Here is a 26,774-nt window from a genome sequence, read left to right on the forward strand (position 1 = left end):
GACTGCCATAAAAGTCATAAAATTGGGTCTGGTCATATGATAACTTGCCTTACGACCATGATAATTTACAACCGAAATTATGGGCTCAATTGTGGTCATAAGTGGAGGATTATCTGTAATATGAAAAAATGTTGCATGTTGTTCTGAATTATGCTCGCAGACCGAAGGTGGGTAGAGGATCTGATTCCCAGGCATGCTTCAGGATTTTGATGTGGATGGATCCCTGTTGATTTCAAGCTTTAGGAGACCGGTTTTCTTTTCTGCTGATCAATTGAAGGCATCCTACGCTGGAATTATTTCCCTTTGTCAAAATAATATGTTAAAAAACAGTATTTCTGGGTGGGGCAAGGTGTGTCAGAAGAGAATCTTGCTGAGGGAAAATACAGTCTTTTTCCACCAGGAAAAATTACAGGCAGCCCTCGACTTAAGACAATGATTGAGCCCCAAGTTTTTGTTGTTAAGTGACACATTTGCTAGGTGAATTATATCCCATTTTATAAGCTTTCTTGCCAGAGGGAATCATTGTAGTCGATAATTTTGTAATATGGTTACGTGAATCTGGTTTCCCCATTGCTTTTTCTCATCAAATGGTTGCAACAGGGGACCAACTGACTTTGGGACCCAGCAACGGTCATAAGTATGAACCAGATGCCAAGTATCTGGATTTTGATCAACGTTCATAGGGATGCTAGCAAGGTTGCAAGTGTGAAAAACTGGTCGTGTCATTTTTCAATGTAGTCATAACTTTGAACGGTCACTAAATGAACTTGTAAGTGGCTGGAATTCTGGTCGTAAGTCATAATGGTCATTAATGGGTCACCACACAACGTACCCAATTCTACAACGTATTTTTTTGGCAGTTGTTGTTATTCTCAATAGCAGTAACTGTAGGAGGGATCTTGTAATCCTAGTCGATTCTAATCACTTAAATATGAGCCAGCAGTGTGTGGCAGCTGCTAAAAGTGGCAAGGCAGTGCTGAGCTGCAGTAACAGAGGGATAGAATTGGCCCCTTCTTATTCTGTAAGAACTTCATCAACATTTAGGGCTCAGCATGCAGCTAATCTTCACAGGCTTCACATTTCAGTGGCTCAGTTGCATAAATAGGTTGGTGGTTGCTAGGAGTCTAAAAAAACTTGATAGCATTTAATCAGTAGCAACGTCTTGCAAACGCTTTAGGCAAAGACGGCACCAGCCTGTTTTACCGCCTCCTGTCGCGAGGTGGCGGTCAGACGGGCAACTTCTGCACCTACAAAGCCGTCCATACAGGAGCGGCATCTGTGGTTGATCTTAAAGGAGTTAAAACCACCGAGGGCTCTATTGCTAGAGAGGACGGCGGAAGAAGAGAAGCCTAGAGAGGACCTTCGTCTAGAGTCGGCTTGCAGGGCGTCTTTTGTGCTCCTCCAAGGATCAAAGCATCGGCTGTCAGGTGAGTTGAGGGCAGGTGGGAGGAGAGGCCGGGAGCAAGTTGGGCCGTTTGGTTCGGACGCTGCCAGCCAATGCGCGTCTACGGGGGTCGCAACATCCCACCCTCGTGGTCCCCATTTGTGACCTTCCCGGCTAGTTTCTCGTCGGCAAAGTCAGTGGGGGATCCTGGCTGGAAGGTGCGAGTCGCAGCCACGCGAAATTGCCTTTAACAAACCGCAGTGGTTGGTTTAACACCCGCAGAGGAGCAGATGTTAGTTGGCACCTTCATCTGTCAATCATGCATCATGTTCGGGCTGCTTAGTGACAGACACCGGTCCAAATGCAGTCAGTAAGTGAGGACCACTCGCATGGGGAGGTCACCGGAGGGGTTCTGGACAGTGTTTTCTGCCCTTATTGGGAGCTGAGTCCTCCCATGGGTATCACTGGTGCTTCAAATTTTGCAGAGGCTTTTGGCATCATTTCATCAGTTAAAGCCCCCACATCTCTTAAATTTAGCTCAGAAGCTTTGGGGACATGAAAACGTGGATTTTTGACATATATACATTTGTAGGTGTGTGTGTGTTTGTAATTCTCTCTGCAGCTGGATAATCTGTCCCCAGTGCTTCCAGATATGCAGCCATGTGAAAGACAAAGTTCGCCCTCTTTGAGTTGTTTGGTTTTATATATCGGAACCTACTAAAAATAGGTAGTTCTCAACTGATGACATTAATGGAGCCTGCCAATTCTTGTTGGAAGTTGAGGACGACATTAAATGAATCACCTAACTGACAACCTCCCTATTCCTTTTCCCAGTGCATCTGTTAAACCAATGTGTGGGTCATGAGAGCACGGGGTGACTCAGGGATGGGAGGAACCGAGAGGGGCCTATTGGGGACACAGGCACTCCCAGAAGGCCTCCCCTCTAGGATATCCCATGCTCTGCCTCCTGCCCCTTGGTTCCCCCAAAGCCCCATGGGCCTCCTTCACACTCCAACCCATCACCCTTCGCTTGCTTACATTTTGATGAACTCAGGAAGTCAGAGTAGAGGAGGCAGCTCCCTTGTTGGACCATGTTGCGCAATCAAGAAGAAGAAATTCAATCTCTTGTTTCTATGACAATCCCTTCGCCCCAGTCAGCAAAAACTACTACTACGAGCTACTTCTTAGCTCGGCTGGTGCTAGTTTTATGCTGGCAGCGCTAAAAAGGTATCATAGTGGTTTACCCAGGCTGGGGAGGAAAGGATTGGCATGGAAACAAAAGTGATGAGGTTTCTTGTTTACTCTACCACCATAAGACTAGCGTAAAGCTAGCCCTGATAGAGCAGAGAAGAAATCTGATCTCCTTTGTTGCCATGCCAATCCTCTCCTCCACAGCCAGGGTAAACCACTACCTTATCCTTGTAGCGCTGCCAGCGTAAAATTAGTGCCGGTGGAACTAAGAAGAAATCGTAGGACCTTATGCTGGCTGGAAAGGATTGCAATGGGAGCGAAATAGGCATGCTTTCTTATTAGCGCCTCCAGTGCTAGCTGTATGCTAGTCTTACACTGGTTGATCACAGAAGAAATCTCGTCTTCCATGGGAATCCTTTCCTTCCCAGCCAGGGTAAATCATGGCGAAAGTATTGCCATGGAAACAAAAGAGATCATATTCCTTCTTCTTGATTATGCCACGTAGTCCAGTTGACTTCTTTTTTAAAAAACAAACAAACCAAGTTTTATTCAATTTTTCCCATAAAAACAAAAGGCTCTTTTTAGTGGACAACATATTTCCAGATCATCATTTTTACATGCAAATATGACAATAATTATACATTCATATATGCATACTTAATTCTATTATTACCTTTTCCATTCCAAATTTTCAGAATAGAGAAAAACAAGAAAATTAATCCTAATCTCTTACATTAATCTCAATCCAAACATCCTTTCATTTCATTGCAATTATTTCAGATATAATCCTTTAATATTTATTTTAAGAATAAAAATAATATTTGTTTGCCCAATTAAAAAAGGTTATCAATATATCTCCTTCCTTTTAATAGTCTGTATTATCTTAATTTAAATAGTTCTTTAATCTGTCGTATTTTCTTTTCATCACACATTCTTTCTATCAATTCTAGATTAATACAAGTTTTAACACAAGAGAAAAAGAAACAAACTTAGGTTTCCCCCTTTTACTGCTTTGAGTGTGACACCTCATTGGTTAAAATATACTTTTACTCCCTCATCTTAATTCCCAATGAACCTTTATTTTTAAGTAGTTACAATAATGATCATTGCATCTTTTCATTTGGATTCCACAAAATATTTTCCCCCCTTAGTTTTATTTCTAATTTTAAAAAAGGGAAAAGGGAAAAATTGACTATTTAATTCCTGGTTACTGATATTAACCTCATTTTTAAACATCTTCACATTCATTTCAATTAGTACAATTTCTTCAATAAACCTTAATTTTTCTGTTAAAGATAAAAATAAAAATGTATATTCATCTAATAAGAATTATCAGTATCTATCCCTCCTTTAATAATATATATTACCCTATTTTGTAAGTATTTTTTAATTGTAAATATATTCTTGTTACCCCTTGTCACCCTGCAGAATCCCCTTTTTAATTCATCAACCATTATCTCTGAAAAAACAATTTCTTTTCAACGTTTTACTATTTCCGTATTTCTTTATTTCATGCACCTATTTCTTACTGCTTCTCCTTCCCCTCTTTTTCCCATATCTTTTCTCATTCCAGTTTATATCCCTCTCTTTCTGGATATCTTCCTTTCCACTTTTCTGCTGCATCTTTCCATCTCTCCTGATTTCACAGTATTCCCCTTTTTGATTACCTTCTTAAATCTCAACTTTTTAGCCTTCCTTCTTTCCCCTCGTCTTTGTAGTGTTCTTTGTGTTAATTGTCTATTTAAGATGGCTTCTTCTTGAGCGGACTCCTTGTCCTCTGAAGTTCTTTCTTCTTGTTCTTCAATCGCCATTTCCATTTCTTCTAACACAGAACAAAGTGATTCGCCTCTTTCCTATAGTATCATTACACACACTTATATTTTATAATTGTTAAAGTCCACAAAAAACACTTTTACTTTCCTTCTTTCTGTTTCAAGTTTTCTAAAGTTCTCAATTGTTCCAACCCAGGGTCTATACCAAAAACATCAATCAATCCCGCAGTCAGTCTTTCCTTGCTTCTTTCTTTGTTCCGGTTCAACTTTCACTGTTTAAGATTCTTAGTTTGTTTCAATATTTCTTTGACATTATATCGACACAAGTTCATACAGAAACAGGAAGATTTCCCTTTTGTTTGAATTTTTATCCAGAAGATGGCACTCTCCATTATACAAAGTCTTCACCTTTCCCCCCTATTTTATTATTTAGGGTTTTTCGAACCTCAATATTCCAGAGCAATCCAGTCTCCAATTTGTAAATTTTATTATTATTTTTTGACAATCTTAAGTCCAGCTTTATTTTATGCCTATTTATTGCCAAAATATTTTAATCCAATTTAATTAAGTCTTTAATTCCGAATTCTTCCTTTCCCGGTTCGATTCTTCCTTTCCCGGTTCAAAATTATTTTCTTATTTTTTTTCCTGTCCCTTTGTATTTTTGCCGCTCACTTTTCTTTTCTTAAAAGTTCAGTGTTACCTTAATCCCGGGGTACTTTTTGTTTGGTTGTTTCGCCCAATTGTCCCGGCTCTGATGTTATCCACCTTTTTCTTCACTCCTGCACAAATCTTAGTCCAGCTGAGTCTTCCTCTTCGGGGTGGCCATTTTGGACCACCGCTTCAGTTGTCTTAGGGGGGATAAAGACCAAGCCCAGAAGGGGAAATGCGGCTCCCCTCAACCTGGCTGGCGGCCTCCCCTTACTCCACCACCCCTCCAAGGCAGCTTCAGCCCCTAATTGCAGTGATCGGGGCTGTCCATAGCCACAGTCAGTCACGATCTACGGTCCGTCAGCGAGGAGGGCTCAACCCAGAACAGTGCAGTTGACTTCTTCAGCTCGTGAAAAATTAAGTAAGGGAATGGTGATGGGGGATTGGGGTTGAGGAAGAATGCATAGAACCCAGTATATTGGCAAAGCAGGGGCCTCTGAGGACTAAGAATTGACCGGGCAAGATGCAAGGGAAATTTGTGCTACAGCATCTCTGCAGTCGATCATTAAGGGGAGAGGGTGGGGGGCTGCAAAATTTCAAGTTTAAAACAGATTTGTATTTAGCATTGGGGAGGCGTGTTGTTACTTTGAACGTACTTTGAATGGCCTGTCGTACCTCAAGGATTACCTGTACTACTTTTATTGACATCTTCTGCGTCTGTTTTATAAACATTAAAACTTACACTTTCATTTTAATCTTATAGATAAGGATGATGCCAATATCAGCACACTGGACAACAAGCAACATTGAAAAGCAAATGTGATTCATAGAAGGATACCCTTAGGAGAAATGCCCTACAACTGCTCCCAATGTGGTAAATGCTTTAGCAAGCATGGCAACTTTGTGGTACATCAGAGGACTCACACCGGAGAGAAACCATATGAGTGTCCAGATTGTGGGAAAAGTTTCGGTTATCGTTCTAACCTGGTGAAACACCTGAGGACTCACACAGGAGAGAAACCATATGAGTGTCCTGATTGTGGGAAACATTTCAGTTGGTATTCCAACATGGTGAACCACCAGAGGATTCACACAGGTGAGAAACCGTACAAGTGTCTAGAGTGTGGGAAATGTTTCAGTCAGTATTCCTCCCTGGTGAAACACCACAGGACTCACACAGGAGAGAAACCCTTTGAATATCCTGACTCTGGGAAAAGTTTCAGTCAAAATTCCAGCTTCGTGAAACACCAGAGGACTCACACAGGAGAGAAACCCTTTGAATGTCCTGATTGTGGGAAAACTTTCAGTTTTCATTCTATTCTCATGAGACACCAGAGGACTCACACAGGAGAAAAACCGTACGAGTGTCTAGAGTGTGGGAAATGTTTCAGTCAGAGTTCCCACCTTGTGATACACAACAGGACTCACACAGGAGAGAAACCCTTTGAATGTCCAGATTGTGGGAAAAGTTTCAGTTTGTATTCCAACTTAGTGAGCCACCAGAGGATTCACACAGGGGAGAAACCATACAAGTGTCTAGAGTGTGGGAAATGTTTCAGTCAGAGTTCCAACCTTGTGAATCACCTGAGGACTCATACAGGAGAGAAACCCTTTGAATGTCCTGATTGTGGGAAGCTTTTCAGTGAGAAATCCTCCTTGAGGTATCACCAGAGAACTCACACAGGTGAAAAACCTTTTGAATGTCCTGATTGTGGAAAAAACTTCAGTCAGAGTTTCCACCTAGTGATACACCAGAGGTCACACACCGGAGTGAAACCATACAAGTGTCCAGATTGTGGGAAGAGTTTCGGTTATCGTTCTACCCTGGTAAAACACCAGAAGACTCACACAGAAAAGAAACCATGTGAGTGTCCTGATTGTGGGAAACATTTCAGTTTGTATTCCAGCTTGGTAAAACACCAGAGGATTCACACAGGGGAAAAACCGTACAAGTGTCTAGAGTGTGGGAAATGTTTCAGCCAGAAATCCTCCTTGGTGAACCACCACAGGACTCACAAAGGCGAGAAACCCTTTGAATGTCCTGATTGTGGGAAAAGTTTCAGTCAAAATTCCAGCCTGGTGAAACACCAGAGAACTCACACAGGGGAGAAACCCTTTGAATGTTCTGGTTGTGGGAAACAGTTTGGTCGGAATTCTCACCTAGTGAGCCATCAGAGGACTCACACAGGAGAGAAACCCTTTGAATGTGCTATTTGTGGGAAAAGTTTCAGTCACAATTCCAGCCTGGTGAAACACCAGAGGACTCACACAGGAGACAAACCCTTCGAATGTCCTAAATGTGGGAAAAGCTTTAGTACGAATTCCCACTTAATAATACACCAGAGGACTCACACAGGAGAGAAACCCTTTGAATGTCCTGATTGTGGGAAAAGTTTCAGTCAAAAATCGTCCTTGGTGTATCACCAGAGGACTCACACAGGAGAAAAACCTTTTGAATGTCCTGATTGTGGGAAAGGTTTCAGGTACAGTTCTGCCTTGGTGAAACATCAGTGCACTCATACAGGAGAGAAGCCATAAGAGTGTTCAAATTTTGGGAAAAGTATCAGTCAGAACTGCAATCTGGTGAACCAACAGAAGACTCACACAGGAGAGAAACCATATGAGGGGCTCAGTGCTAAGGCAGGACATATCTAAAGCTGGCCGCAGTCCAGCCTTAATGGCTGCCAGGGGGTGACAGATCAGCGCCCGGCCTTTGATGTTTCCAGGATAGACCCGCAGGCCAGATGTAACCACCTTGCAGGCCGGATCCAGCCCACGGACCTTGAGTTTGAAACCCGTGGTCCAGATTGTGAGAAAAGTTTCAGGTATTTTTTTTGTTTGAATATATGTTTTATTGATACCTTTTTCTTTGAAAAACATAAAAAAGCTACATCTATCTGGACAGTGTGTTGTCTGGCACAATTAATTTTAAGTAAAGATATAACAATAACTGTAATCATACTAGTAATCTTAATAAACATTTCAATATTAATCACAGAGAAATCATACAATTAGTTTATCCACCTTGTAAAATTTTCAGTACAAGTTTTTATTATCTTTAAAAATTCTGTTTAGTTTCTAACCTGTTTCTAATAGTTAACCATTGGTAAAATAAGTTCTATGTTAAAAAATACTCTGTTCCTTTTCTTTTATCTTAAGTATCAGTTGATCCAACTCAGCACATTCTAATATTTTTTTATTACAATTTCATCTATTGGGACCTCATTGTTTTTCCATTGTTGTGCAAACACTATTCTTGCTGCCATTGCTACATGAAAAATTAAGTATCTATTCCCTTTATTACATTATTCTGGTAATATACCCAGCAGGAATATTTCTGTTTTTAAATCTATATGTTGCTTTATAATTTTTTTAACCAAGTATGTATTTTAGTCCAATATTTTTTTGCCTTTGGACATGTCCACCATATATGATATGAACCTTGTATCTGATTACACTTCCAACATTTAGCTGATAATTTTTTAAACATCTCTCTGGTGGTGAGTGCCACCTATAAAACATTTTGTATAAGTTTTCCTTATAGGCCATTGACATTGTTAGTTTACAATTTTTATTCCAAAATTTCTGCCATTTATCTAATTCTATTGAATAACCAAAGATTTTAGCCCATCTTATCATTGTTTCTTTCACTTGTACTTCTTCCATTTTTTGTTGTTGTTAGTTGTAAAGTCATGTCCCACCCATCGCAACCCCATGGACGTTGCTCCAGGCCTTCCTGTATTCTACCATCTTCTGGAGATGTACTAAAATGTATTAAAATTAAAGTCACAGGCTTGCTCTTGTCCTAGTTCTGTGTCTACCATTTGAACAGGAATAGAATAGACTGGAATGGAATGGAATGGAATGGAATAGAATGGAATAGAATAGGACAATAGAACAGAATTCTTTATTGGCCAAGTGTGATTGGACACACAAGGAATTTGTCTTTGGCACAGAGGTCTCAGTGTACATAAAAACTACATTCATCAAGAGTCAAGAATCATAAGGTGCAACACTTAATAATAGTCATAGGGTACAATAAGCAATCAAATCATACTAAGAAACAGTCAATATAAATTGTAAGAATACAAGCGACAAAGTTAAAAGATAACAGATAATCAGAGTTGGAAGGGGCCTTATAGGTCATCTAGTCCAAACCCCCACCCAAGCGGTAGACCCTACACCATTTCTGACAAATGGCAGTCCAATCTCTTCTTGAAAGTGTCAAGTGATTACGTTCCCACACCTGAGGGCAAGCTGTTCCATTGGTTGATTGTTCTCACTATCAGAAAGTTTCTCCTTATTTCCAGGTTGAATCTCTCCTTGTTCAGTTTCCATCCATTATTCCTTATCTGGTCTACAGGTGCTTTTGAAAATATCTGGATCCCTTCCTCTCTGTGGCAGCCCCTCAAATATTGGAAGATTGCTATCATGTCTCCCCTGGTCCTTCTCTTCACTAGACTAGCCAGGCCCAGTTCCTGTGAACGTTCTTCATGTTTTAGTCTCCAGTTCCATAATCCTGGTTGCTCTTACTTTTTCTGGAGTCTCAACATCTTTTTTATAATGTGAACAAAACTGGATGCAGTACTCTAGGTGTGATCTTACTAAGGCTTTATAGAGTGGTATCAGTACTTCCCTTGATCTCAATTGTATCCCTCTGTTAATGCAATTTAGGATTGCATTAGCAATCACAGTTACTGCTCCTGAGCCTGGATTCACCAGTCGATATGTGTACTTTTGGGTTTTCTTCCCTAAGTGTTGGACTTTACTTTTCTCTACACTGAATTTCATTTTGTTAGATATGGCCCAGTGTTCTAGTCTGTCAAGATCCATCTGGATCTTGAGCCTATCTTGGGTGTTAGCTATTCCTGCCAGCTTAGTATCATCTGCACATTTGGTAAGTTATCCTTTGATTCCCTCACCTAAGTAGTTAATGAAGATATTGAAGATTACTGGCCCTAAAAGACACAACCTTGTGGCAACCCACTGCTTACTTCCCTCCAATCATACAGTCATTACAATCACACAGTCACAAGTTGGAGGGGATGGGTGATAAAGTGCCTGAAAGTAGCACAAAAAGTAACGGAGACTTATCAAACAAAGATCCAATCTAGAATTAAGAAAAAACTGTCAGTGGGAACAATTAACCAGTGGAACAAATTCTGTTAGAACTTCATAAACATTTAGGGCTCAGCATGCAGCTAATCTTCACAAGCTTCACATTTCACTTGGCTCAGTGGCAAAAATAGGCTGGTGGTCGCTAGGAGTCTAAAACAACTTGATAGCATTTAATCGGTAGCGACGTCTTGAAAACGCTTTAGGCAGAGACGGCACCAGCGTGTTTTACCGCCTCCTGTCGCGAGGTGGCGGTCAGACGGGCAACTTCTGCGCCTACAAAGCCGTCAATACAGGAGCGGCATCTGTGGTTGATCTTAAAGGAGTTAAAACCACCGAGGGCTGTATTGCTAGAAAGGATGGCGGAAGAAGAGAAGCCTAGAGAGGACCTTCCTCTAGAGGCGGCTTGCAGGGCGTCTTTTGTGCTCAGGTGAGTTGAGGGCAGGTGGGAGGAGAGGCCGGGAGCAAGTTGGGCCGTTTGGTTCGGACGCTGCCAGCCAATGCGCGTCTATGAGGGTCGCAACATCCCATCCTCGTGGTCCCCATTTGTGACCCTCCCGGCTAGTTTCTCGTAGGCAAAGTCAGTGGGGATCCTGGCTGGAAGGTGCGAGTCGCAGCCACGCGAAATTGCCTTTAACAACCCGCAGTGGTTGGTTTAACACCCGCAGAGGAGCAGATGTTAGTTGGCACCTTCATCTGTCAATCATGCTTCATGTTCGGGCTGCTTAGTGACACAGACGCCGGTCCCAAATGGAGTCAGTAAGTGAGGACCACTCGCATGGGGAGGTCACCCGAGGGGTTCTGGACAGTGTTTTCTGCCCTTATTGGGAGCTGAGCCCTTCCATTGGCATCACTGGTGCTTCAAATTTTGCAGAGGCTTTTGGCATCATTTCATCAGTTAAAGCCCCCACATCTCTTAAATTTAGCTCAGAAGGTTTGACTGTAACCCTTTTGGGACATTTTTTGCGCTGAAAACATGGATTTTTCACACATATACATTTGTAGGGGTGTGTGTTTGTAATTCTCTCTGCAACTGGTTAATCTGTCCCCAGTGCTTCCAGATATGTAGCCATGTGAAAAACAAAGTACGCCCTTTTTGAGTTGTATGGTTTTATATATCAGAACCTACTTAAATCATCTGGTCTTTACAATCTTAAAAGTAGGGAAATACAATCTCGTGAACAAGAGCACATGGCATACTACATCATGTCACCATGTATTTTACAAAAGGAAAGCCAAAATGGAGGAGCCATCTGTGAAAAGAAACACCTTATGATTCAATATTTTGTAGAGCCACCTTTAGCAGCAATAACTTCAAGGAATAGTATTCTGTATGACAGAAAACAGTCTCCTGCATTGTTGTGAAGGACTTTTGGCCCACCCTTGTTTACAACACTGTTTAAGTTCATTGAGGTTTGTGGGCATTTGTTTATGCCCAGCTCTCTAGAGGTCCCACCACAGCATTTCAATTGGGGTGACCTCTGGACTTTGACTGCTATTGCAACACCTTGATTCTTTTCTTTTTCAGCCATTCTGTTGTTGATTTGCTGGTGAACTTGGCATCATTGACATGGAAACAAAAGAGATGGGTTTTCTTCTTTGCTCTACCAGCGTAAGACTAGCGCAAAGCTAGCGCTGATAGAGCAAAGAAGACATCTGATCTCTTGTTTCAATGACAATCCTTTCCTCCCCAGCCAGGGTAAACCATGACAATATCCTCTTAGCGTCACCAGCATAAACCATAGTAATTTATGCTGCCTGGAAAGAAAAGGACTGCAATGGAAGCAAAATAGGCATGATTTCTCGTTGGCCCTGCTAGTTTTACGCTAGTCTCGCGCTGGTAGAGCGAAGAAGAAATCTCATCTCTTTTCCTTCCATGGCAATCCTTTTCTCCTCAACTAGGGTAAACCCGCAGTGATTTCTTACCAAGGGTAAATCACTAACGATTTATGCTGGTTGGAGTGAAAGGATTGCCATGGCAACAAAAGAGTTTGTATTTCTTCTTCTTTCATTATGCCGCTTGGGCCCGCTGACTTCCTGAGCTCGTCAAAACTGAAGTAAGTGAACGGTGATGGGGAGTACGGTTGGGGAGGAATGCATAGCATATTGCAAAGCAGGCCAATCTACTAGGGTCTGGGGCCTCCGAGCACTGACTGGGCAAGATGAAAAAGAAATAGGTGAGTGGCAGCATCTCTGCAGTGAAGGAGCGAAGGACGCTGGGGTGGGAGGCGCTTCAAAGTTCAAACATTAAACTTTGAAGCGGATTTGTATTTAGCATTTGTGGGGGGGTGTTGAAACTTCAAACGTTCGTTGAATGGCCTGTCATACCTCAAGGATTACCCTTCTCTTTTCACATCTTCTGCAACCGTTTCATAAACAATAAAACTTATATTTTCATTTGAATCTTACAGACAAAAGATGCCAATATAAGCACGCTGGACAAAGGAGACTAACAAGCAACGCTGAAAAGCAAACAAATTGAAACAAAAAAACGTATTTTCTATTTTTCCTCAAAAACCACAGACTTAATCTACTTCATCAGCAGATAAGAGACAGAAAATACAAAATAATGAAGAGATTTACAACTGGAAAAAGTAGATTATATAGAATTTGAGGAAGTTACACGAAAAGTCAAAGGAGATCATTTTTCCATTCAGAAAAAAGAGTGAAATATCTGGAAGTCAGTGGGGAAGAAAATGTCAATTGGGTAGTCACATATGGCAGCCAGTAATGCAGGCACCAACAAAATAAGGGATCACACAGATTTTTGACCTCCTCAAGAATGTTGGTGATGGTAAAGCTCCATAGATGTGCCTATTGTGGGAAAAGTACATAGTTCAAATCACAAGAGGGTCCACACTGGAGAAAAGCCAAATCAATACTCTGAACGTGGCAAAAACTTTGGTCAGAATAGCTCCCTTGTGATTCATAGAAGGATCCTCTTAGGAGAGATGCCCTACAACTGCTCCCAATGTGGTAAATGTTTTAGCAAGCGTGGCAACTTAGTGATACATCAGAGAACTCACACAGGAGAGAAACCCTTTGAATGTCCTGACTGTGGGAAACATTTCAGTCAGAATTCCAGTCTAGTGAACCACCAGAGGATTCACACAGGAGAGAAACCCTTTGAATGTCCTGAGTGTAGGAAACATTTCAGTAAGAAATCCTCCTTAGTTTATCACCAGAGAACCCACAAAGGAGAGAAATCTTTCGAATGTCCTGATTGTGGGAAAAAATTCACTCTCAATTCCAACCTTGTGATACACCAGAGGACTCATACAGGAGAAAAACCCTTTGAATGTTCTATTTGTGGGAAAAGTTTCAGGCACAATACCACCCTGGTGAAACACGACAGGATTCACACCGGAGAGAAACCCTTTGAATGTCCTGAATGTGGGAAAAGCTTCAGTTCCCATTTTAACCTGTTGAACCATCAGAGGATTCACACAGGGGAGAAACCGTACAATTGTCTAGAGTGTGGGAAAAGTTTCAGTGTGAATTCCAGTCTGGTGATACACCAGAGGACTCATACAGGAGAAAAACCCTTTGAATGTTCTATTTGTGGGAAAAGTTTCAGGCACAATACCACCCTGGTGAAACACAACAGGATTCACACAGGAGATAAACCCTTTGAATGTCCTGAATGTGGGAAAAGCTTCAGTTCCCATTTTAACCTGTTGAACCATCAGAGGATTCACACAGGGGAGAAACCGTACAATTGTCTAGAGTGTGGGAAAAGTTTCAGGCACAATGCCACCCTGGTGAAACACCACAGGATTCACACAGGAGAGAAACCCTTTGAATGTCCTGAATGTGGGAAAAGCTTCAGTTCTCATTTTAACCTGTTGAACCATCAGAGGATTCACACAGGGGAGAAACCGTACAATTGTCTAGAGTGTGGGAAATGTTTCAGTGTGAATTCCAGTCTGGTGATACACCAGAGGTCTCACACAGGAGAGAAACCCTTTAAATGTCCTGAATGTAGAAAAAGTTTCAGTCAGAATGGCCACCTCATTAGCCACCAGAGGATTCACACAGGAGAGAAACCATTTGAATGTCCTGATTGTGGGAAACATTTCAGTCAGAATTCCAGTCTAGTGGACCACCAGAGGACTCACACAGGAGAGAAACCCTTTGAATGTGTTATTTGTGGGAAATGTTTCGGTCACAATTCCAACCTGGTGAAACACCAGAGGACTCATACCGGAGAGAAACCCTTTGAATGTCCTGATTGTAGGAAACAATTCAGTAAGAAATCCTCCTTGGTTTATCACCAGAGAAATCACACAGGAGAAAAACCTTTTGAATGTCCTGATTGTGGGAAAAATTTCACTCTCAATTCCAACCTTGTGATACACCAGAGGACTCACACAGGAGAGAAACCATACAAGTGTCCAGATTGTGGGAAAAGTTTCAGTTACCGTTCTACCTTGGTGAAACACCAGAACATTCACACTGGAGAGAAATCATAAGATTGTCCTGATTGTGGGGAAAATTTCAATCAGAACTACAATCTGGTGAACCACCAGAAGATTACACTTCCAACATTTAGCTGATAAATTTTCAAATTTTCAAGTTTCTTTGCTAAACTCTCTGGTGGTAAATGCAACCTATAAATCATTTTGTACAATTTTTCCTTATAGGCCATTAACGTAGTTAGTTTACAATTTCTATCTAACAATTTCTGCCATTTGTTTAATTCTATTGAGTAACCAAAGTTTTTAGGCCATCTTATAATTGTTTCTTTCACTTGCACTTCTTCCATTTTTGTTGTTGACCCAGATTGTTGGGGGCAATATGCTGACTCTGTAAACCGCTTTCAGAGGGTTGCAAAGCCCTGTAAAGCGGTATATAAGGCTAATTGCTACTTCTATTATGAGGGGTTCACTTATCTATAAGCTCTCTCCTTTTTTGCTTTTTATTATGCTAATAATGAATTTTACTCTCCGGCATTTTCCAGCTCTTTCTTCCTGTCTGACTTGCAGAAAGGAGGGATACATTTTTTAAAATGGCTTCTAACTACTCCATTACCATTACAGAGACCAAATCTTTGAAAGATGGGAAGTTTTTGAAACATTTGATATGGTATAAATCTTGTTGTTGTGCCATATGTGTCATTGGATATTGACGATCCTATTTTTATCAACAGCCGCACGAAAAGTGCTGCTGAGTATTGTCCAAACCAGTCCCTTAGATTTTGAAGCCATCATGTTCTTCTTCTGCCTGGACCTTGTTTGCCTTCAGTGTTTCCCTGGAGGATTAAATAAAGTATGCTGTATTTTTCTGGGTGTTGCATCACATGTCAGAAATATCCCAACTTTCGTTTTTTTACTTTTAATGGGTTTTTAATGGTATAAATAGGTGACTCAAAAGATTAGTCAGATTAGCATTGATCCTCATTTTTTTTTCAAGGGTGTGTCTTCAGCATTCCGTCAAAAAAGAACTACGGGGTAATGTATAGGAATTAAAGATGAATTTTCATGTTCACCTTGGACTTCAGTAAGACATTCAATAAAGTTGACCACCACTTACTACTTAACAAGAGAAGCATGCAGTGGGATACCTCAAGGCTCAGTCTTGGGCCCAATAATGTTCAACATCTTCATAAATGATTTAGATCAGCGGTGGCCTACCGCTATGGCCCACTGGTGGGCAGTGAGAAAATTATGGTGGGCCGCAGAGAAATCTCACCCCCAGAGCACCACCCCAAAGCAATTAATCCGGGCTGTGTGGAAACAAGGCTGCGCCGTCTACATGGCCCGTGGGAACCCTCCCCACCTACTCACTCCTTACCCGGTAAACTTGCCTGCTAAATTTCTATTTTTCCTTTTTCTGACCATCATCTGTTCTGCTGTGCCGGGACATTTAGATTACCGTGTTTCTCACAAAATAAGGCTGGGCCTTTTTTATTTTTTTGAGGCCCAAAAAAACGGCTACGACATCTTTTGGGGGTGAATTAATTTCTACCCCACTCCCGCACACCAGTGCCGTCTCTAACAACAGTGTCTGAGTCACTCCCGCTTTTCCCCCGTCCCCGTAACAACAGAAAAAAAAAGATTTTGAGGTACCTGGGAGTGCTGCGTGCTACGTTTTGGTTGAATCCCGAGCGGCTGGGTGGGCGTGAGAAGAGCCGAGCGAGCGTCTCTGCTGCTGCTACCCTTGGTGCTCCAGCCTCGGGCTCTGCAAGTTTGCAAAAGTCCCGGTGCGCAGTCCGTTCCTGCATTCCAAGCGCCCAGGCCGAGCTGCAGCTGTCCCTCTCTCACCAGCTCCGTCTCCAATAACAGTGGCAGCAGCGGCGGGAACCGCGGAAGTTACGGAGGCGGCTCCTCCACCCAAGAAGCAGCTAAAATGCTTCCACGGCTCCCGCTGCTGCCGCTGTTATTGGAGACGGCGCTGGCGAGAGGGGGACAGCTGCAGCTCAGCCTGGGCGCTTGGAATGCAGGAACGGACTGCGCACTGGGACTTTTGCAAACTTGCAGAGCCCGAGGCTGGAGCACCAAGGGTAGCAGCAACAGAGACGCTCGCTCGGCTCTTCTCACGCCCACCCAGCCGCTCGGGATTAAATCAAAACGCTGCGCGCGGTGCTCCCAGGTACCTCAAAATCTTATTTTTCCTGTTGTTACGGGAACGGGGGAAAAGAGGGAGGGACTCAGATGCTGTTGTTGGAGACAGGGCTGGCGAGAGAGGCGCCAGCACCAGTGGGAACCATGGAAGCTACAGGGGCCTGAGAAGCGATTGAAATTCTGCCGGACATCCATGCCGCCACCGCCTGCCTGCTGACCCGGATAAGGGAGGGGTAAGGGAGCCCTCCGTGCTCCACCATGGTGTTAGGAGCAGCTGGTGGTGAGGCGTAGCTGCCCACAGGGCACTCCTAATGGCAAGTTCCACCCCCGCCTCCCTCCCCAATTTCACATGTTTTAAACTAGGCCTAAATTTGGGGGGAGGGGCTTAATTTCATTTTATGCCTAGAAAACATGCTGGGTCTTCCTATCTGGGGGGGTGTATTGTTGGAGAAACACAGTAGCTAGGAAGCAGGAAATGGTTGGATTTCTTGCTTTCTAGCTAGTCTTTAGATCCCTTAGGACTGAAGGTTTGCTTGCAAGCAAATTCAGTGCAGACTCACTGGCAAGCAAATTTGAGACTAAGCTAGCCGGTGGCAGATAGATCACTGAATGATTCTGTGAGCAACTCAATCTGCCTGCTTTGCCTGATTTTGGGTAAAAGTTGCTCTTTTTAAAAATAAATTCTATATTTACATGCATGGCGTGTTGCGAGTTAATTTTGTGAGTTTGCTTGCAAGCAAATTTTATGTGACAGACTGAGCTAGCCAGTGGCAGATAGATCTCTGAATGAATCTGTAATTCTGTGAGCAACTCAATCTGCCTGCCTGTTTTGCCTGATTTTGGGTAAAAGTTGCTCTTTTTTAATAAAAAAATTATAAATATTTATAATGTTTACATACAAGCCATGCCCAGCCAGTCACATGACCACCAAGCCACACCCACAAGTTAGCCCACGCCTACATAACCGGTTAGTGGTCCCTGGGATCTAAAATTATGAGTTTGGAGGTCCCTGAGGTCCAAAAGGCTGGCGACTCCTGATCTAGATGAGGGCGTCATCTTTGGAAGCCATATTCCATGCTGCCACATACCCTGAAAAAGTGGGAGGGGTGTGTGATTTCAATTAAATAGCTCTAAGTAGACAAAATAAAATTCTTTTGTTAGTTCAAAGTCATTTAGTATGGGGGGGAGGGTCGTGCACACATGCGCAGAAGCACAGGTTGCGTGGGTCGCTCATGCATGTGCAGAAGCGCAAGTCGCACAGGTTATGTGCACATGCACAGGAGGCATTGGGGGGCACGCACATTGCCTTCTGGGTGATGGCACGCGAGCACGAGCAGGCAAGCGTGTGTGCATTTTCGGCAGGGGAGCCCAAAAAGGTTAGCCACCACTGACTTACCACATTATGTTGGTCAAAGGGGCCCAGCAAAGATTACACAACCTGAGACTTCTCAGAAAACAGCAACTCAATGAAAAACTGCTGGTGACCTTCTGCCGCTGTACCATAGAGAGCATTTTAACATACTGCATCTCCGTATGGTTTGCCAATTGCACAGTGGCAGATAGGAAAGCACTCCAGAGGGTTAATGTCATTGGTCAGAGGATCATGGGTTGCCCTCTCCCCTCTTTGGAAAAGCTTTATAGCTCCCGTGCCTTAAGAAAGCTCAAAACATTCTCAAAGATCCATCTCATCCTGGGAACCCTTTTTTTCAACTATTACCATCTGGCAGACGGTACAGAATAATAAAAACAAGGACAAATAGGCTGAAAAACAGCTTCTATCCCAGGGCAGTAGCTCTTTTGAATTCTGCTGTATAGTGCAGTGTTGGTGTGGCGTCAGGGGTTTCCGGTTCAATGTGTGAAGGGTGAAGGATGTGTGTTTGTGTTTATTTTCATGCTCATGGTCATGATGTGCACTGAAGATGATGTTTGATTTCATTGTACAAGGTGCAATGACAATAAAGTAAACGAATTGTGTTCCTCCTTCATTTTCCAGGAAAGACCGCAGAGAATCGGCTTGGTTTACGAAAATGAAATTATTTGGCACTCATTGTTAGAGTTTCCATGATCCACCTCAAAGTGGACATCTTAGGGCAAGGTTTTGCAAACTTGGCCACTTCAACATGGGTAGATTTCAATTCCAAGAATTCCCCAGCCTGCCATGTCTATTGCCCTAAAGCAGCGGTGGTATTCAATTTTTTTTTACTACCAGTTCGGTGGGCATGGTTTGGTGGGCATGGTGTGGCTTGGTGGGTGTAGCAGTGGAAGGATACTGCAAAATCTCCATTTCCATCCCACTCCAGGTGAAGGATACTGTAAAATCCCTACCCCACTAACCTGCTTTTCAGCTCCGTTCTCCTGTGCAGGGCAACAAAAGAAGACCTAGCCGATCAGCTGGGACTAGGGAGGCAGAGAATAGATGGTCAGGGGTAGTATTGCCCGTTCTCTGAAGTACCCAAAATTTCCGCTACTGGTTCTCCAGAACCTGTCAGAACTGGCTGAATATCACCTCTGCCCTAAAGGCGCAGAAGTTTCCTTTCATACAGTCACTGGGTCCATAACACACTAGACATTTGAGTTTAGTTTAATTTTAGTTTAGCTTACTTTACTGTCATTGCATCTCGTACAACGAAATCAAACACCATCTTCAATGCACATCATCACCATGAAAACAAACACAAACACACATACATTCTTCACCCTCCACAGATTGAACCGAAAATCCCCCACCAACACTGCACGATACAGCAGAATTCAAAAGAGCTACTGCCCTGGGATAGAAGCTGTTTTTCAGCCTAGTTGTCCTTGTTTTTGTTATTCTGTACCGTCTGCCAGATGGTAATAGTTCAAAAAAAAAAAAAAAAGGGTTCCCAGGATGAGATGGATCTTTGAGAACGTTTTGAGCTTTCTTAAGGCAGCGGGAGCTATAAAGCTCTTCCAAAGAGGGGAGAGGGCAACCTGTGATCCTCTGGGCAATGATGTTAACTCTCTGGAGTGCTTTCCGATCTGCCACGGTGCAATTGGCAAACCATACAGAGGTGCAGTAAGTTAAGATACTCCCTATGGTGCAGCAGTAGAAGGTCACCAGCAGTTTCTCATTCAGTTGTTGTTTTCTGATAAGTCTCAGCTAGTATAATCTCTGCTAGGCCCTTTTGACCAGGGCTGTAATGTGAGCACCCCAGGATTAGGGTTAAGGTTAAGGTTATCAACCGCATGCACTTACAACCACAATGGAATCTAAAATTTCTGGTGTTGAGTGAGACATTTAAGGAGTTTTGCCCCGTGTGACGACCTTCCTTGCCTCAGTTGCTAAGTGAATCACAGCTACATGTTAAGCTAGTGACACGGTTGTTAAGTGAATTTGGCTTCCCCAGTTGATTTTGTCAGAAGGTTGCAAAAGGGGAACAAATGATCCCGGGACACAGCAACGGTTTTAAGTGCGAACCCAGTTGCCAAGCATCTGAATTTTGATCACATGCCAAGGTCGTAACTGTGAAAACCGGTCATAAGTCATTTTTTCCCGTGCCGTTGAAACTTTGAATGGTCATTAAAGGAACTGCTTTAAGTCAAGGTCTATCTGTATTTATTGTCATGCCAGCCGCTGGAAAGCCCTTTGTACCTGGATCCAGTTTAAACACACTTCCTCAAAACCAGTTTAGGACCAATTTCTGGATGCTTTTTTGGGCTACAGTTCTAACAAAAGTTAACTAAAATTAATCCCTAGGAGAATTTATTCCAAAATGGAATTGTTATGGCAAATACATTTATTTATTTTTTTTGTTGGCTTCCACGTTGCTTTAAATCTGTGCTGTAAAATGCTGTTCTGTCTGCTGAATTCTCCCTAAGGAAGCAGGGTCGGCTGGGAGATCATTTTACAACCGCGTTAGTTGAAAACCGTGCAACTTTCCCAATAGCTTTGAACGGGTTAAAGGCACAAAGTTCAGCAGCTAGAGTAAATCCCCCCTCTTCCTCTTACCGAATTCCTTTTCCTGTAGCTCCTTTGGATAAAACTTTTTCAGTTTGGTGTTGTCGTTGCGTTAAATTTGCTGGGCGAATCTCAACAGTTTGGAAAAGGTAAGTTACATTTGAAAAATTAAGAAAAAGAAAAAGATCAGAGCATAAGAAATCTAAGGAAAGGGGGAGTTGGGGCGGGAAGGTTAGAGGGAAATTATCCTTGAGTAAATAATTAAAAAACAAACTGCACTTATTTAACTCCTGGTAAAGACCCAGGCGTGTGTACAACGGTTGATCTTTGCACAGCTCAATATTCCTGTAGAAAATGGAACCGTGTCCAAGCAAAGCATAGCAATCCAGGTGCGGGGAAAGGCAGAAAAAGACGGCGCGGAGGCGTCACATGTGGGGGACAAAATGCCAAAAAATCGGGGCAATTGAGCTGCGAGCGGCGTCTCTTTGTTCGAAGAATCCTGACACGATCCCGCGGAGATTCGAAAGGGGCGGGGATAGTGAGACGTCATGGCGACGCCTCTATTGTCATGTTAAGCCTCAGATTAACAGAATAACCTGAGTTGGAAGGGATCTTGTAGGTCATCTAGTCTAACCCCCCTCTAGCCCTCCAATCCCGCGCTCAAGCAGGAGACCCTACATCATTTCTGACAGACGGCAGTCCAGTCTCTTCAAATAGCTCCCTCAACACTGTTCAACTGTTACAAAGTCTGCGCTACTATTACTGTTAATCTTCTCATCACTCCTTATCACCCATTCCCTCTCACTTGTGACTGTATGACTGTAATTTCGTCGCTTCTATCCTTACAATTTATATTGACTGTTTCCTAGTATTTGATTGCTTATTGTACCCTGTGACTATCATTAAATGTTGTACCTTATAATTCTCGACTCTTGATGAATGTATCTTTTCTTTTATGTATACTGAGAGTATTTACACCAAGACAAATTCCTTGCGTGTCCAATCACATTTGGCCAATAAAAGTGTTCTATTCTATTCTATTCTATTCTATTCTATTCTATTTCTTATTCCTATTCCCTATTCCCTATTCTATTCTGTTCTGTTCTTGAAAACCTGCATTGATGAAGCTCCCATAACTTCTGAAGGCAAGCAGTTCCATTGGTTGATTGTTCTCCCTGTCAGAAAGTTTCTCCTTATTTCCAGGTTGAATCTCTCCTTGATCAGTTTCCATCCATTATTCCTTGTCTGGCCTACAGGTGCTTTAGAAAATAGCTTGACCTGCTCCTCTCTGTGGCAGCCCCTCAAATATTGGAGGACTGCTATCAAGTCTCCCCTGGTTCTCCTCTTCACTAGACTAGCTATGCCCAGTTCCTGTAACCATTCTTCATATGTATTAGTCTCCAGTCCCCTAATCATCCTGGTTGCTCTTCTCTGCACTTTTTCTAGAGCCTCAACATCTTTTTTATAGTGCTGAGACCAAAACTGGATGCAGTACTCTAGGTGTGGTCTTACTAAGGCTTTATAGATTCTCCGCGGGTCTCTTGAGACGGAGTTGTGGGGTCAACCTAAAAGAAAGGATGGAGGATGTCCAGCCTCAGATTTAACTTGTCTGCCAACCCCAATTTTCCAAAAGCTCAAATGATCAAATTGCAGCTTTAAAAAAAAATCGATTTGCTTAGCAGTGGAAATGTTGGGCTTAATTGTGGATGTAAATCAAAGACTACCTGTATTGAGAACCCCCATGTTCACAGGTGGTCTATCCCAAAATGTCAGTTGGAGGGGAAATAATGAAACAGCTGATTTGCTGATTACAAAGGAAAATGTGATGCTAGCCAAAATATAGCTTCTTAAAACTCCACTCCTATTTCACTATACTTGTGTATGTTCTAGGGACGTTTCTGTGCTTGATAGCTTAGCTGTAACAAATATTTTTGACAGCTTAACAAAGTCTAGTTTGTTTTAAGATATGTAGACCAGTCTTAAGATGGTTTAATTATAGCTTACTGTTACATGCAGTGATCCCACCCATTGTGGTTTCAAAATCATGTTTTATGGCTTAGAGTCAAAGTCAGAGGGGGCATTCTTAAGTGGTTTCTGAAGTTAACATTTTTGAATTTCTGTTTTTGCATTGGGAATGGGTGCCGTAAAACTATTATATGGGGAGGTGGGAAAAAGTTACATTTATGTTTATATGTATGTGTGTGTATATGTATGTATAATTTTCTTGTACTAAATTAACAAAAGGAAACTGCGAAACATGCAACTGTATTACTGAAACAGTATTAATTGAAAGGGGGGTCCTGGAAAGGACCTGGGAAATGTAAGTTTTGCAGAAGAAGAAATAAAAAAAATGCTTGATCAGTGTAAATTATGCTGACCGGGGAATTCTGGCAGCTGAAGTCTCCACATCCTTTAAGTTGCAAAGAATATAGAATCATAGGCCTGGAAGGGGCTTTGAAGGTCTTCTAGTCTAACTCCCTGCCCAAGGCAGGAGACCTTACACCATCTGTCAAACGGTTGTCCAATATATTTTTGAAAACCTCCAGTGATGGACCACCTACAGCTCCCAAGAGTTTCCATTTATTAATTCTTCTCACCATCAGAAAATTTCTCCTTCCTGCTAGGATACATCTCTCTTTGACAAGCTTTTACCCATTACTTCTTCTCCTACCTTCTGGTGCCTAGTGAATAAGTCAATCCTCTTTATTTGTGACAGATTCTCAAGTGTACTTCAAGAGGAGCTATCCTGTCCCCCTTAACCCTTCTCTTTGATAGCCTTGTTGTTGTTAGTTGCAAAGTCATGTCCAACCCATCGTGATCCCATGGACAACGTTCCTCCAGTCCTTCCTGTCCTCTACCATCCGCTGGAGTCCATTTAAGGTCACACCGACTGCTTCAGTGACTCCATCCAGCCATCTCATTCTCTGCTGTCCCCTTCTTCTTCTTTTGCCCTCAGTCTTCCCCACCATTAGGCTCTTCTCCAGTAAGTCCTTCTCGTTAGGTGGCCAAAGTATTTGAGTTTGAACTTCAGGATCTGGCCTTCTAAAGAGCAGTCGGGGTTGATCTCCTCTAGGATTGTCTGGTTTGATTGCCTTGTAGTCCGAGAGACTTAGAGATAGCTCATTTGAGAAACATTGAATTGAAAGATGCAGAAATACCCTCAGAAGGGAATTTTCACAGACATGAGCCCAATTGAGGGGTTGCGCCCTCTCGTCCCTCCCTACAACTCCTATGTGATCCCTGAAAGCCAGACATAGCACTAACAGCTAGAGGGAACCTGGAGTCCTAGTGGACAATCACTTTACTGCGAACCAACAGTGTGCTGCAGCTTCCAAAAAAGCCACCGCAGTCCTAGGCTGCATTTACAGACAGATAGAAACAAGATCACGTGAAACCAGGCTCAATAGCAGTAACTGTGAGAGGGATCTTAGAGTCTTAGTGGACAACCAGCTAAATATGAGCCAGCAGTGTGCAGCAGCCTCCAAAAAAGCTAATGCAATCCTAAATTGCATTAACAGAAGAATACAATCGAGATCAAGTGAGGTACTAATACCACTCTATAAAGCCTTAGTAAGACCACACTTGGAAAACTACATCCAGTTTGGGTCACCACACTATAAAAAGATGTTGAGATTCTGGAAAGAATGCAGAGAAGAGCAATCAGGATGATTAGGGGACTGGAGACTAAGGCATACGAAGAATGGTTGCAGGAACTGGACATGGCTGGTCTAGTGAAGAGAAGGACCAGGGGAGACATGATAGCAGTCTTCCAGTATTTGAGGGACTGCCACAGAGACGAAGGGGTCAAGCTATTTTCTAAAGCACCTGTAGGCAGACAAAGAACAATGGATGGAAACTGAACAAGGACAGATTTAACCTGGAAATAAGGAGAAACTTTCTGATAGTGAGAACAATCAACCAATGGAACAGGTTGCCCTTGGAAGCTGTGGGAGCGCCATCAGTTGAGACCTTCAAGAAGAGATTGGACTGTCATTTGTCACAAATGGTGTAGGGTCTCCTGCTTGGGCGGGGTGGTGGTGGATTAGATGACCTATAAGGTCCCTTCCAACTCTGATTATCTGTTATCTCCCTAAACCTGATTAGTGGTAAGTGTTAATACCACTTTATAAGTCTTTGTTAAGACTTAGAATACTGCATCCAATTTTGGTAACCATAGTACAAAGAAGATGATGAGACTCTACTAGAAAGAATGCAGAGAAGAGCAACAACGATGATTAGGGGATTGGAGACTAAAGCATGAACAGTTGTAAGAACTGGGTATGTCTAAAGACTATGGATGACATGAGAGTAGCCTTCTAATATCTAAGGGGCTGCCACAAACAAGAGGGAATCAAGCAATTCTCCAGAGGACCTGAAGGCAGGACAAAAAGCAACGAATGGAAACGCATCAAGGAGAGAAGCAATTTAAAACGTAAGAAATTCCGTAATAGTTAGAACAATTAAACGATGGAATGACTTGCCTCTAGAAGTTGTGAGTCAATAGAGATTGGTCAACCATTTGTCTGAAATGGTTTAGGGTTTTCTGCTTGTGCAGTGGGTTGGACTAGAAGACCTCCGAGGCCCCTTCCAACTGTTGTCATTCCGTTACATAGAAACCCCCAGATTACAATTGAGAACTACGGTGGAATTTTAGGGTGGGGAGAATAATTTTAAGTATCCCAAGTCGTCGATGATATGGTCTGCGTGGCCACAGTTCCAATTCAGCAATTGGACCTTCCCTACTTGGGGGTGCAGCCCCCTCCCTCAAGAGGCCCCAAAGAGGCGAAGTGTACGGGGGGGGGGGAGAGGGGGCGTTGTGGGCCCCTCTTTGAAACGGGAGACCCTCCTCCGTTCATTGATTCCTCCAGCCGAAGCCGAGGTCGCCGCCGGGTCTCCCTCTAAAGGGTGGAAACCATGAAGCCGGCGCGGCTAGAGGGGCAGGAGATTTCGGGGAGGGCTGGGAGCATAAGGGGAGAGAACTGGATCCCATAAATAAATACGGCACTTCCGGTCTGTCTCTGTGGCAAAAGTGAGGTTTTGAATTAAAGCTTTGCGGGCGGGCGAAGGCAGGTGAGTGGCTGGCGCGGGGAGAGGAAATAAGGGAGCGGGGAGGGAGGCGGTGATTTGGGGTGGGGGGACAAGGAGAGGAGGGTGGGGGTGCAGAGGAACCTCGAATTGCAAAGCGGGGTAGAAAACGCCAGCCTAGAAATAAACAACACACAGCAAGGCAGGAAATTGCCGTCTCCGATCCTGGCAATGGGCAGGGAAGGCTGCCCGGGCGAGCCCCTCCCTGCTGATGTGTTTATTGTGGCTACACAAAAAAAAAGCAACAACCTCCTCCCCCCACGCCCCCCACCACCACCAAAAAAGAGAGAAAAACAACCAGATTTCCAATCCGACGTTTTGACTTTGGTTGGTTTCCTATCGGAGGAGGGATCTTGTCTTTAAAAAAAAAAAAAGTCTTATTTTTTTCCTGGCTTTTCCCACCTGAGGTAGTGGAAACCTAAAAGTGTTGGGGATCTTGCAAATCTGTCATGGGGCTCTGGAGAACCTCTATCTTTAAATAGTAGGAGACTTGTGGGTTGCGCTACCTTCGAAGTTGCCTGCCAGAGGCTTCTTTGGTGATTTAAAAATTGGTGATGTAGGTGTCCACACCTTGCACACATACATGCAAAACTTGCACACATATGTGCACAACTTGCACACATACATCCTTGACTAAGTACATGTATAATACAGACCCAAGGTGTGCACACTACACTCACGAAACAGTACTGTAAAGAGGTTTGGTTCGTGCCCTGGATAACAAAAGATTTTGCTTCCTGAACGCTTCTGGGTGTATCTGATTAGATTTTTGTCTGTTAATCCTGAAAATAACCTGAAATTTAACGTATCACGTTTTTATAAAAATCTTTTGGTTTTGTAAATTCTTCTTATGTATATTTTAAGTTTACTGATTTTTGCTTGTGGTGTAAGATGCTCTGTGTAGTTCATGCATGTTCAGGCATGCACTGTGGCATATTTGCATAACATTTGTGGAACCGGTACAGTTTTGGGCATGCCAAGGCACGTTTAGGCTGCCTGTATGCTGCCTGGGGAAAGGCTATAAAGCAGTTCGCATGCACGGATGCTATCATTTTGTTGATATCAATGTCCATGTATTTTGATGCACAGCAAAG

The 26,774-nt window shown here is 42.9% G+C and overlaps 3 protein-coding genes across 8 annotated transcripts in view; all 3 read left to right on the top strand.

The window, feature by feature from the left end:
- LOC148126563 (uncharacterized) overlaps positions 1–15,401 on the top strand; it is a 28,940-nt gene extending 13,539 nt beyond the window's left edge. For 2 of the 4 annotated variants that reach the window (XM_087928245.1, XM_087928246.1), the window contains exon 2: positions 12,522–15,401. In XM_087928245.1, the coding sequence (XP_087784371.1) occupies positions 13,062–14,582 (1,521 nt within the window). In that variant the 5' untranslated portion in view covers positions 12,522–13,061 and the 3' untranslated portion in view covers positions 14,583–15,401. Of the gene's footprint in view, positions 1–1,335; positions 1,428–10,343; positions 10,541–12,521 lie in introns of those variants that run through there. The other 2 variants (XM_087928244.1, XM_087928243.1) reach the window with 2 other exon arrangements.
- On the top strand, positions 1,311–7,897 carry LOC148126565 (uncharacterized). Its single transcript, XM_087928164.1, has 2 exons — positions 1,311–1,427; positions 5,759–7,897. The coding sequence occupies exon 2, from the start codon at positions 5,845–5,847 to the stop codon at positions 7,531–7,533; it is 1,689 nt and encodes a 562-aa protein (XP_087784290.1). The 5' UTR covers positions 1,311–1,427; positions 5,759–5,844; the 3' UTR covers positions 7,534–7,897.
- A 4,245-nt stretch (positions 15,402–19,646) lies between the features above and the next one.
- Positions 19,647–26,774, top strand: part of LOC113451752 (uncharacterized) — a 40,198-nt gene continuing 33,070 nt past the window's right edge. For 2 of the 3 annotated variants that reach the window (XM_087927947.1, XM_026723140.2), the window contains exon 1: positions 19,647–20,744. The gene's annotated coding sequence lies outside the window, so the exon portion shown is untranslated. Of the gene's footprint in view, positions 20,745–25,572; positions 25,666–26,774 lie in introns of those variants that run through there. The other variant, XM_087927949.1, reaches the window with a different exon arrangement.

This window comes from Pseudonaja textilis, chromosome 2 (assembly GCF_049901715.1).
Source record: "Pseudonaja textilis isolate UNSWEBS1 chromosome 2, rPseTex1.2, whole genome shotgun sequence".
In the NCBI taxonomy this organism is placed as follows: Eukaryota; Metazoa; Chordata; class Lepidosauria; order Squamata; family Elapidae; genus Pseudonaja; species Pseudonaja textilis.